The sequence below is a fragment of the Petaurus breviceps genome, unplaced genomic scaffold (assembly GCF_028583685.1).
Source record: "Petaurus breviceps papuanus isolate PSGF00001 unplaced genomic scaffold, PetGlider_PUasm1.0 208, whole genome shotgun sequence".
NCBI lineage: Eukaryota > Metazoa > Chordata > Mammalia > Diprotodontia > Petauridae > Petaurus > Petaurus breviceps.
This window is the reverse complement of record NW_027185852.1, coordinates 5,635,930-5,649,123: the sequence shown is the minus strand read 5'-3', so window position 1 is coordinate 5,649,123 and position 13,194 is coordinate 5,635,930. Positions and strand designations below refer to the sequence as shown.

General features: G+C 39.2%; 1 protein-coding gene across 4 annotated transcripts in view; it reads left to right on the top strand.

Moving 5' to 3' along the window:
• Positions 1-13,194, top strand: part of LOC138165242 (leucine-rich repeat-containing protein 7) — a 601,375-nt gene that overhangs the window by 451,120 nt on the left and 137,061 nt on the right. For all 4 annotated transcript variants that reach the window (XM_069093366.1, XM_069093369.1, XM_069093367.1 and 1 more), the window contains one exon: positions 5,453-5,525. In XM_069093366.1, the coding sequence (XP_068949467.1) occupies positions 5,453-5,525 (73 nt within the window). The remainder of the gene's footprint in view (positions 1-5,452; positions 5,526-13,194) is intronic.

Below are 13,194 nucleotides of genomic sequence, written 5' to 3'. Positions count from 1 at the left end.
AATCTCTCTCTCTCTCTCTCTCTCTCTCTCTCTCTCTCTCTCTCTCTCTCTCTCTGCCTCCAGGATGCTGCTCCCAAAAGTTCTTCTGGCCTTTCTCATCTTGAGCCTCTCCCTATACATGGCACCAACTCTTCCCAGTTCAGCCCCCTCTCATCATATCAACAAGTCCATGCCCCTGTGGGGTTCAAATTCCATTGCCATTGTACTATACCTCATCCATCCCGTAATTTTGAAGTTGATTTTTATTTAAACAATGTACAACTTTTACTTATCTCTATTACACTTCATTTTATTCTATTTGACCATTATTCTAACCTATTAATACCTTTTCAGATAATTCTTCATCCAGTGTTAATTATCTTTAATTAGTTAGTTTTTAATGAATTAGTTTTGCATCATCTACAAATATGACCATCATGCCTTCTATGGCTTCTTCCATATTACTGAAAAAACATTCTTTAGCAGCACATAGGTAAGCACATATTCTAGAAGCATTTTGCTGAAAACCTCCTATGCTTACATTAGCTCCTGTAATGACCATTCTTTGGTCATTCTTCCAGATCCAAATCCCTAGAGCTATACGACCATCTAGACCATATACCAAGATGACATGAGAGATCTTGTCAAATGTTGATTTTTTCCTAAAACCTAAATATTCTCTGGATACAGAATTTCCCTAATTTAGCAAAGCTTGTTCCAAAATGAGGTTCATCTGACATGACCTATTCTGTTTTTATGATCTATTCTTGATAAAGCCATGCAGATTTTAAGTCATTGCTACTTCTTTTTTGAAATGGCCACAAAGCAGCTCTTGAGGATGATGTTCTAGAATTCCATCAGGAAACAAAAACAAACTCTTTTGGCCTTATGCTTTATAGATTCCATCATCTTCAGCATTTTAAAAACCAAGATATTGGCACTTTTCTAGTTCCATAAACTTTAAGAGATCATTAACCATTAGTAAACAGTCACATCTGACAGATCTTTCAGTACTTCAGGATATCGTTTGAAGGCCTAGGGATTTAAACCTATTCAGGGAAGTTAAACAATATCACTCTTAAACATCTTCGTTGTCTCCTTCCCAGTACAAAGATAAAAGAGAAGCGAAATCAAATATTTTCATCGTTGATCATCACCCTCTCTCTCTTCTTTGAAATCAATAATACCTCCAGGAGCAGCTAGGTGTCACAGAGCACCAGACCTGGAGTCAGGAGGACCTGAGTTCAAATCCGACTTGAGACACTTGACACGCTAGCTGGGAGACCTTGGGCAAGTCACTTAACGCTAATTGCCTCACCTTCCCCTCTCCAAAAAAAAAGTATCGATAATACCTCCAACCTAGTTTTAAAATCTTTTTTGTGAGTTTTTTTTTTTGCTTTATTGAACATTGATTTTAGATTTAAGAAAGAGTCAGTCTTAAGCACCTATTCTGTGTCAAGCATTATGCTAAGCATTGGGGACACAAATATGAAAAAATAAAGAGTTCCTGCCATCTTACAATGGGATGGGGAAAGACAACACAAAAAAGAAGCAGAAAACAGGAAAGGGGGAAGGGTGAGGAGAAGGTATGGAGGCATGGGGGTATTATGGAGTCCATCCTGAGGGGTACAAGCTGCTGGGACAGATCTTTCAATGGAGGCTTTGGGAGTCTTTGCTCTGCCCACTAGCCCTCCAATCAGGGGCAAAGAGTGTCAGGTATTAAGTGGCGTGTCCAGGGTCACATGGCTAGGAGGTATCTGAAGCCAGATTTGAAATTACAAATCCTCTGTTATTGAATCCCATGACCCCTTGTTCTGTCACTGTTCATGTTTACCAAACACCAATCCTGCAAAACTACCACCATCTGACTCCTTTGAACCCCCTCATATGCTGATGAACCATGTTGATTGTGTTCACTCCATATATGTTGTCTTATCTCACCTGAACCCTCATCACTACAAGGTAATCCTTTCCCTCTTTCCTATTTAACTTTTTGCCGATTTCTTCACAGAGACCTTTCCAAACCTCTTCTCTCCCCAAACCTCCCACACATTACCTACCACTCCCACCCTAACATCTTACCTTTCTTCGTACTTGAGTTAGAAAATTAAAGTCATTTGCCCTGGGTCTCCCCTCCCCCCCATTTCAAATCCTCTTGACCTCATCTGACATTTTCTCCTCTTTCTCTAGTCTGTGATAAAGCAGTGGTTCTCCTCTTTGCCAAGACCAGCCATTTTACTTACCCCTCGATCCCATACTCTTGTGTCTGTATCTTTCTATCTCTCCTTCTCTTCTCCTTCTGTATGTCTACCTGGCTCTTTCTCATTTTCAATCCCTTCCTATCCCCTAGCTCCTTTCCTCCTGCTTATAGAAATGTCCATGTCTCCTCCAACTTTGACCCCACCATCTCCTCAAGTCAACATACCATATTTCTCTTCCCTATCAAAACCAAACTCTAAGAAAAAAAGTCTATATACATTTCCTCTACCTCTTCTCTTCTCTTATTTCTGACTGCTCGAAGACTGAATTCTAACTTCATCTTTCAACTGAAACAGTAGCTTCCAAAGTTATTGTTGATCTTTTAATTTCCAAATCAGATAGCCTTATCTAACTACTGATCCCTGTGCACACAGGATCAGCCATGTATCATCTCTGTTATCCTGTCTGCTGCTGGAGTTGCACCAAAAATTCTTACATCTTAATAATTTGTATTTAACTAAAAAAATTGACTACCTTGTACAATAGTCCAAAGAACATTAAATATTAAAAAACCAGTATAGTTGCTTGTCCCAGGACCACTTCTCTCTGAATGTCTTTGAAAAAAATATGTGAAGAATGAAAGAACAATACTATTAACATTCTAAATCAGTATGTTACTATCTCATCATCCCCTGGAAATAAGTATTAAGTAGTTGTTTTTCCTTCCCGTTAGTAATGACAGACAAAACCGTTTATCCTTAATCTTTCCCGACTTATTCCCTCCTTTTCCTCCTTCCACCTGCCTGTGAATAGTGGCAGTAATTTTTGAGGTGACTCTTTCTGATATGGTGTTAAGGATGAAATCTTATAGACATGGGAATAGTGAAGTTAAATTACCTATTCATTTTGCCTAATGAAAATCATACTATAAATAACAGTTGGTTAATTGTGGGATTTTCTTTTTTCACTTTCCCAATGAAATAGAAGAGGGTAGAAGAGACCCCTTTTGCCTTGAGTTAAAATTTGAAATGCAATAACAGCTTGTGATTTGGGAACAATGGCTTATAGAATAGGTTACATTTCGTTTCAGAATCAAACAAAAAAATTAAATTAAAAAAAGAGGAATTTTTTGAAAGCCAACTTTTCCCCTTGAGCTTTATCTGCTGAAGCTATAAAATTACATATCGGCTATCTCATAGCTGAGGTGAGGATGCTGTACCTGCCATGTCACTGAACAGTTAGAGTCATTTACAAATCACACTGATTAATCATGAGAATCCCAGAATTATAGGAGTAAGGGAACCTACTGTCCAGCACTTGATAGCCAAAAGGCAATTTGTTGTGACTTCCCTCTTGGCCAAGTACTAAAATTTGAAGCCCTTAATGACTTAAGGCAAGGCCTGTTATGTTACCTGTGTCTGTAAGACACATAGGAAACAGACTGTGAGCTGACACACTAACTGTCCTGAAGTCTGGTATTATCATCACTACCAATCAGTCAACCAATTAATCAGCAGAAAATCATCGAATGCCTACTATATGCCAGGCAATGTCTTGGTGCTGAAGGGACAGCGACATGTCTAAAAGTTCTTGTTCTCAAAGACCTGACTTTCTTTGGGGAAAAACCAAATGTACACATGGAAGTAAGGGAAGGAGGGAATAAGCATTTATTAAGTACCTACTATGTGCCAAGCACTGTGCTAAGTAAATTACAAATATCACCTCATTTATATCCATATAAAATATAATACAGGAATTGGGTAGAGGCACTTGGAGAAACCCATGGACTTGTGTAGAAGGAGACCCTTAAATGAGTGTGAGAGCTGGTCACTCTAGTGTCCACAAGGATGGGCTGTATTCCCAGCATGAAACAAAGGTGCTTCATCTTTGTTGTGTCTTTGGCTGCTGTCAGTCTGGGGAAGTCTCTGGAACCCTTCTCAGGATGATGGTTTTAAATGCATAAAATAAAATCCGTAGGATTCCAAAGCAAACAAATTATATGGAAATCCAGTTATTACAATATGTAGAAATAAAAAATGTACGCATGTGCATATATGTGTGTGTGTATATACATATATATGGAGAGAGAGACAGAAGGAGGGGGAGGGAGGGAGGGAGGAGACAGAGGTAAGAGATGTTATCAGGATGTATTTAAAAAGACTTGGCAACTGTATAGGAAGGTGGGAGGTGGGTGATGAGGGGGTCAAAAATTACTCCAAGGCTGTGTACTTAGATGACTTGAAAGGATAGTGGAATTCTCCAAAGAAAGAGAAAAGTTAGGAAGAGAGGTTGATGCTACCTTAAAAAGGAGTGAATTCTGTTTTGGACATATTGAATTTGAAATGCCTGTGTGTCATCCCTCTGGAAATGGATAGCAATATATTAGTAGTCACTCTTCATTGATTGAAAAAATATTTGAATCCCTATTGTAGCAAGGGTAACAGTCAGTTCCTGGGTTCACACAGGTAAAAATCTAGTCTAAGAGAAGCTTAAACTCAGATTTGCTTTTCTTTTGTGTCACAGCAGAGCTTGACAACTCAAATTCTTAGTTCTGTACATTCTACCTGGGATTCTCATGAAATTGAAGGGATTTTCTGTACCTAGGAAGTCCTCCATACTTATATGCCCTCTCTCCTCACTTCTGGTTCCCAAGATCTTTAGTTTCCTTCAAGGCCCATCCTGGGAGCCACCTCAGATGAGAAACTTTCCCTGACCCATTTAGTTCTTAGTTCTCTTTCCCTCTTCAAATTATACTGTAGTCATTAATCTGTGGAAATATCTTGTATCCCTGGTAGATTGAACGCTTGTTGGACCCATTTTTCATTTTGTTTTTGTATTCTTAGAACCTAGCATGATGCCTTGTATAGAATACTTGGTAAATTCAATTTAATTTTGTTGTGGTTCAGTCACTTCATTTGTGTACAACTCTTTGTGACCCCATTTGGCCTTTTCTTGGCAAAGATGCTAGAGTGGTTTGCCATTTCCTTCTCCAGTTCATTTTACAGATGAGGAAACTGAGGCAAACAGGGTTAAGTGACTGGTCCAGTTAGTAAACATCTGAGGCCAGATTTGAGCTCACAAAGATAAACCTCCCTGACTTCAGGCCCAGCACTCTAATTTCTGTGACATCTAGAATTCTCTGTGTGTTTATTTAAGAAGCACATAGCCAAAGATAAGTGATATGTGTTCATGACAAGTGATTCCTTTTTTTAATACAAAGTTTATTGTTACAGATCTGCTCTTATACACTAACAGTCCTCCTTCTTTTTTTTAGGACTGTTGAAAAAACTAACTACTCTAAAAGTAGATGACAATCAACTTACCGTGTTACCCAACGCAATTGGAAAGTAAGTACACATGTAGCAAACCTGTTTGTGTCCCTGAGGCTAGAAATGGACTGTTTTTCAACAAAAGCATTTATTGACATTTTAAACAAAAGACTTGTTGAAATTTTAAATTATTTTAAATTCCATTCTATTTCAAGACATTCTTTTATGACCTTAATTCAATTATTTGTTGATACTCTACTTTTTATAAGCAACATGGACTCTTGATGAACAATTTCTATTTTCTCTTACCAGTCTTTTAAAGAATCCACCAGTCTTTTGCTCTAACCAAGGAGCATTTCAGAATTAAATGCTAATTTATGCTGGTGTGCTCTGTTTTAGTAAAGCTTTATAGCCTACATATCTGGATATTTCCTGATACACTTGGTATTGTACTTTGGTGGGGGAAGGGGGGGGAAGTGTTTTTACTGCAATTCAATTTGACTATTTAATAAAAATTAAGAAGAAATTAATTTGTTTCAGCTGAGGTTTCAAATTTTTGGTAAAAAAACAATTGAAGATAGACCCACAGAATTATCTGAAAAGAATAAAGATTTATTTGAAAACTATACTTAAAAGTAGATAAAGACAAGATGCTATTCTCATGTCTAATTCCAGAACATACATGATGGGAAGAAGGCAGAAATTCTCAGCTATTGTTTATTTTTTTCTGCCTTGGAAAACATTCAGTACAAATATGGCTAGTGGAGAATTGATTCCCAAAATAAGTAAGGAGATAGTAGAAGAGGATCTAGCTGCCCATCATGGACTTAGGGAATCTGGACCAGATGACCTCTAGCATAAGAACTGAAAACATAGGTAGATGGGAAGGAAGCTGAGTCCTCATCAGGGGCATGTGATACTGCAGTGCTGTTGGAATGAAATAGAACTAGAGATGTGAGGATCCCTGAGAACACAGACTGACTTAGAAATCCACATATTAGCATTATCTATGTTCTGTTGCATTTGTATTTCTTTTGTTAACTATTTCCCAATGACATTTCAATATGGTTCGCACTGTATGTTTGATGCTTCCAACACTATGGAATATGAGTAATGGAAAGGTATCAGAAATGGAAAAGGGGAAATATCTTGCTTTTCAGAAAAGAGTACAGCCTAGACCAGTCAGCTCCAATTCCAGGCAAAAATTCTAGGCTGAATTATTAAATTAGAAAATTTGATGATTTCATAAAGTATTGATTTCTTTTTAATTGACATGCTTCAACTTTTAGAGAGGGAGCAAAAGACCTTCACTATTCTTTACTCTCATTATGTTGTCTACCAAACATTACAATTATCTCCACAATTATTTACACCATCTTCAGTGATTCTGTGAGGATCCCCCTTGTAGGGAGAGCATGGTGCCGTCTGCTTTCACTTAAGCTAAATTCAAAACAAAATTATTTCCTCAATCTCTGGTACTTTTGCTATTCTTTTTTATTCTCGCAAAAATGTCTAGATGCTAGATAATTCTTTTCACTAATTCTCAAGGGGAAAAAAAGAATCTCTTTTTTTATCTATCAATTCAGTCAACAAAGTGATTTACCTGAGGCACACGTTTTACCATGTCACTCCCTACTCAGTAAACTGCACTGGCTCCCTATCAACTCTAGGAGGAATTAGAAAATGCTCTGTTTGGCATTCAGGGCCCTCCTTAACCCAGGGCCCTCCTACCTCTCCAGTCTTCTTATACCTTACTCCCTACCATGTACTCTTTGATCCAGTGACACTGGCCTCCTGGCTGGGCCACAAATGACAACACCCCATCTCTTGGCTCTGGGCATTCTCTCTGGCCACTGCCCAGCCCAGAATTCTCCACCTCCTGCCTTCCTTGGCTTCTTTTAAGTTCCAACTCAAATCCCACCTTTTGCAAGAAGCTTTTCCTAACCCTTCTTAATTCTACCACCTTCCCTCTGTGAATTGTTTCCTATTTTTCCTATAGATAGCTTGCTACATACACACACACACACATATATTTATATATATATATATATATATATTTGCTTCTATAATGTCTCCCCCATTAGATTATAAGCTCCTCAAGAGCAGGCACTGTCTTTTGTGTATTTTTGGATCCCTAGCGCTTAACACAGAGCCTGGAACATAGTAGGCACTTAAAAAACATTTATTGATTGATTGAGTTAGTAAAGTTCTTGATACTTTCCATTCTTTTAGTTCCGTTTGAAATATAAATGAATTACATTAGTTCCCAAAAAAGCAAGTGAGAGAAAACTGGTCACTTAAAAATAGAAAAGATTAAATGATGTTCACAGGAAGAGCTAAAATAGTAAGTGCCAAGGGCAGTACTTTACACCACACACACACATACAGACACTCACACACACTCACACTCACACACAGCTCTCATCACTATAAGTTACACACATCCACTATTGAAATAATAATTTATATTTTAAAATGCACCCAAAAATAGAAATCAAAAATGATGAAATGAAGGTGAAATCATGTTTACACTAGAGACAATAAGGAGCCACAGTAATTCTTTGAACTGGTCCTGCACTTCATGAAATTCACTTTGTCAACAGTGAATAATGAATTGGAGAGGGGAGAGACAAGGCAAGAAGTCAAATTAAAATGCTGTTGTCGTAATTCAGGTGGTAAATGCTAAGGACCGAAATGAGTAATGGTTCTTTGAGGAAGGAGAAGGGAACATATCTGACAGATTTTGTACAGGTAGAATCAATCAGTCCACAAAATCTGGCAGCTGACTAAATGTGAGAAATGAGTGAGTAGGGATTGAGGGTGACCTCAGAGTTACCAAATTGGATGGCTTGAAGGATGGTAATGGGTTTGGGAATTCACCTAATATGATGAGGTCCCCATTTATGCCTCTTCAGTCAACTAGCATTTATTGAGCACCTACTATGTGCCAGGCACTCTGATCGGGACACAAAGTACAGGGAATATAAAGAAAGCCAAAAGACAGTTCCTGTCTTCAAGGAATTCACAGTCTAATGGGGGAGACAACATGCAAACAAGTATGTGAAAATAAGCTCTGTAAGCACGGTCCATAGGAAGTGACCAACAAGAGAAACCCACTAAAATTGAGAGGGAGGCATTGGGAAAGTCTTCCTACAGGAAGTAGGATTTCTCTGGGACTTACAAGAAGCCAGGGGCCAGGCATAAGGGACAGACAGAGAAACTGCCTGGAGCCAAAATATAGAGTAATGTACTTGTGGCACATCAAGGAAGCCTGTGTCACGGGGTGGAAGTAGAGACAGAGGGTATAATATGAAGACTGGAAATATGAGGGGAGGGGCCTGGATTATGAAGGGCTTTGAGAACAAACTGGAGGCTTTTGTATTTGATCCTGGAGGTGATAGGGAGCCATGGGAATTTGTTGGGTTTGTTTTTTGGGGGAAGGGTGACAGACATGATCGGAACTGTGTTTTAGGGAAATTGCTTTGGTGACTGGATAGAAGATGAACTGAATTGGAAGCAAGCAGGACCCCCACACACACATACACAAACACACATACACAGCAGCTATAGCAATAGTCCAGGAGTGAGGTGACAGGTCTGTACAAGAGTGGGCGAAGCATCAGAGGAGAGAAGAGGCATATTTCAGAGAGGCTGCAGGTGTGAAACTGACAGGCCTTGGCACCATTTTGGATATGAGGGGTAAGAAATAGTGAGGAGTCCAGCATGACTTCTAGGCTGAGAGCCTGAGAGGCTGGGAGACTGGTGCCCTCAACAGTAGTAGAGAAGCTTGGAGGCAGGGTAGGGTTTGGAGGCAAAGATAATGAGATTGAATAGGACATGTCTTTAAGATGTCTATGGGACGTTCCACTTGAGACGTCAGATAGTTGGAGATGCAAGACTGTAGATAAGTAGTGGCTAGGACTGGTTGAGTAGATTCCTCGAGATCATCTTTGAGACTTCCCTCTTCCATGTACACCCATGTCTCACCCGCACTACTGCAATGTGCTTTGAACTGCTCTGTCTCCTTCTTCACCCATTTTCCACATAGCAGTCAGATTTTCCTAAAGCACAGATCTGACCATATCACCCCAGCATTCATGTCTTTTCAAAGACTTCCTTTTGCTTTGAGGAGAAAAATAAAAAATCTTCAGCCTGGCATCTATAGCCCTTCATCATCTGGGACCCATCTACCTTAGCAGTCTATTACCTAATATCTTAGTTCCAGGACTGGAGATGAAATTAAATTCCCATTTTGTTACATGACACATCTATGAGAAAAGTATTTTAAAATGATGAATGCTTTTATGTATTAGACATGATATTAAAAACATTGCTTTCGAGAACTAAGTCCATCAAAACTCCACAACATTCTCATCAGCTAGAAAACCTAAAAATAACATTTTCCATTTTTTACTCAGATTGTTTCCATATCTGACAATGCTCTTTGGTGATTTTTTTAGATTGCTGATCATTTACTCTATTCCCCACAACTGGAAGGGATTCCCTAGGTTCTATATTAAATAGCTTGTCTCATTGGCTGTTGCCTGTCACTGAATCTTAATTAGTTCCCAAGGGACGTGTAGCTGCTCTGAGAATAGGAACTATGCTACATCATGGTAGTCAACTCATATATTTACAGGATATTTCTGAATGATTAATGATGATGGTTCAGCTGATGGTGCCTGCAGCTCTTGAGGCAAAATATTTCTGGTAGGAAAAATATATAGTCTGTTGTGCAAATATAAGGAGAATAGCTAAGCAAGAGATCTTCCCTTTCTTATTTGAAGCTCAGTATTCAGCTGAACCCATCAAGACATATCAAGGTATCCCAATGAAAACTAATGGAAAGTGGATTTAGTTATGTAGATGTTTGAACTACTTTGAGGCAATCACATAAATGTATTCCTTTGAAAAGTTAAATTCATGTTTTTAGAACTGTGACAGAGCTTTAATTAGGAGAAATATTCATATGAAAATAACTTCATTGCCTATATATGTTCAGCACTGTGTAGACAAGACATGAGTGACAGATTATTTTTTCTTAGTTTTCAGTGACTTGTTCTGGCATAATCATATAGATCCAAGAGTGCATGACATTTTTCTTAAAAAGCCATCCCCCTATCCCTGAAAGCTTCACTACTGGACTTTAATATTTTCTTAAGGGCAGCCATGTTCAATGCAGCTTTGTAGAAAAAATAGAAGGAATAAAATTTATAAATTTTTAAATTGCTATTAAAAAGATCCCAATTTAAGTTGTACCTGTACTAATGGTTTCTGAAAATTGCTATCATTTAAATCCCCAAGTCACAACCTATTAAAGTTGGAAGGTAGCCCAGAAGTCGAGTCCACCCTGTGCTGTAATCTTCTGTGCAACAAACCCAGAAGTGGCCATCTCTCCTGTTTATAGGAGGCATCAGTTGTGGTGAAGCCAGCAGCCTCCCAAAGCAACCCCTTCCAAGAAGGAATAGTTCTAAGCATTAGGAAATTGTTCCCTAAATGAAGCCAAAATCTGCCTTTTTCCCACTTTTATCCATTATTTCAAATAACTGAAGACAACTATTCTGTCCCCTTTAAGTCTTCTCTTCTCTGGATTGTGTCTCTCCAATTTCCTTCACCTAAACCTCATAGGGCCTAATCTTGAAGCCTTTCATCATTCTAGACAACCTCTAGGTACCCTCTATGGCATCAGGGTTCTTCCTGAAATATGGTGCCCAGATAAAATTCATAGATATGGTGTGAGCTGGACCACAGAAAGCTATCACTTCCCTTGACCTGAACAGAAGCATCTCTCCCAATACAGTTAGCTGCCCTACCTTTCTAGAGGTATGAGCTTGCCATTCACTAAAACTCACAGATCTTTTTTCATTGAACTGATACATCTCACCAGTCTTACACATGTAAAAGTGCTTGTGGAATCCAAGTTTAGGCCTTATTTTTCTCTCTTTCCATCTTATATCCAGCCCAACATTTGGAACCCAAATGCCATTCTATCCTTCCCCTCCCTCTTTGTGACATCTGTAGATTTGTGTGATACAGCTGAAAGAATCCTGGCTTTGGAGGTCGAAAACGTGGTTTTGAATCCTAACTCCATCCCTTAAGTGAGCCAGGTGTAGCCTTGGGACAACCTCTTCCTCTCTTTGGCTCTCATGTGTCACTGGGGAAGTTGGATGAGTGGACTCTGGAGTCCCTTCCAACTTTCAATCTGTCATATTGTCTGCCCTCCATTCACATAGCTGCTCCTCCAGTCAAGCCCTCATCACCTCTGTCCTGGAGTATCACAATGGCCTGCCTGTAGATAGTCTACATGGCTGCAAAGGTGATTGTTGAAAGCACAGGTCCAACTATGGAATTCTTCAGTATATGCGGGGCTCCTGATTCCCTCCACCATGAAGTCTGCTCACAACACTCCACAATACTCCCCAGTTCTCCAATCTCACCAGGCTATTGCATATCATTCTCTTTCACATGCTCTATGTCAATCAACAATCACTTAGTGAGGACCTACTATGTGCCCACCACTGTGCTAAGGAGCCTCCTCATTGTTCCACAAGTACACCATTCCTTCTGCTGCCTTTCTGACATGGCATGAGCTTTCTACCAGGCGTGAAACGAACTTTTGTCCTCACCTTCACCTTACCCTTTGTTGTTGTTCAGTCGTTTAAGTTGTGTCTGACTCGACCCCATTTGGGGCTTTCTTGGCAAAGATGCTGGAGTGGTTTACCACTTCCTTCTTCACTCATTTTACAGCTGAGTAAAATGAGGCAAGCAGGGTGAAGTGACTTGCCCAGAGTCATATCGCTAGGAAGTATCCCTATCTTGGAGAGGTTTTCCCTTCTTAACTCTTCTCATAGGATCCTTGGCCTCCTCAAGATCCAGGGGCACTTCCTATAGGAAACCTGTCTTTATCTCCTCAGAAGATATCGTTATCCTTAGCATATATTTCATATTTTTCTATGTATCTGTTGTTTCTGGCAGCAGACTATGGGTTCCTTGAGAGGAGAGATATTTGGGGGGCTTTGTCTCTGTACAGTGACCCAACTTCTCCATTTGTTTTTGGAAACAAAATGGAGTACAAAAACCAAATCACAACCTTGTACATTGATGATATAGTAGAAATGGGGTGTGCCATTATCTAGACTTGATGCTTCCTTCCTTCCTTCCTTCTTTCCTTGCTTCCTTCCTTCCTTCCTCCATTCCTTTTCAACCCCAAACACAATGTTGAGTTGGACATGATTGGTTGGTTATGTGGGATAAGGAAGAGGGAGGAAAATTTCAAGATTGCAAACTTGGGTGACAAGGATGATGGTGGAATCCTTGACTAACCTGGGAAAGTTAGGGAGAGAGATGAGTTTGAAAGAAAAGATAATGATTTTCATTTTTCATGATTTTAGTTTTTGCATTTGAGAAGCCTGTGGAAAATTCCATTTGAAATACCCAATAAGCAACTGGAGACAATAAGACTTTGTGAGTAATCTCCATTGGGGTGATAATTAATGTCGCTGAGGTCACCAAGTGAGAAAACAGTGAGAAAATAAAGAGGAGCCAGGAAGGAGCCTGACAGTCTCTGCTCCCAATCTTTAATTTCTTGCCTGTGCTTTCTCAAAATCAATAATGCCTTCTAACCACTGGCAGGTAGCTTTTCTCAACTGAGAATTTTGTCATAAATTATGTATTTTAAATATACTTTTTTAAATTACATACTACTAGTCAGTCAACTAACATTTATTAAGTACCTACTATGTGCTAG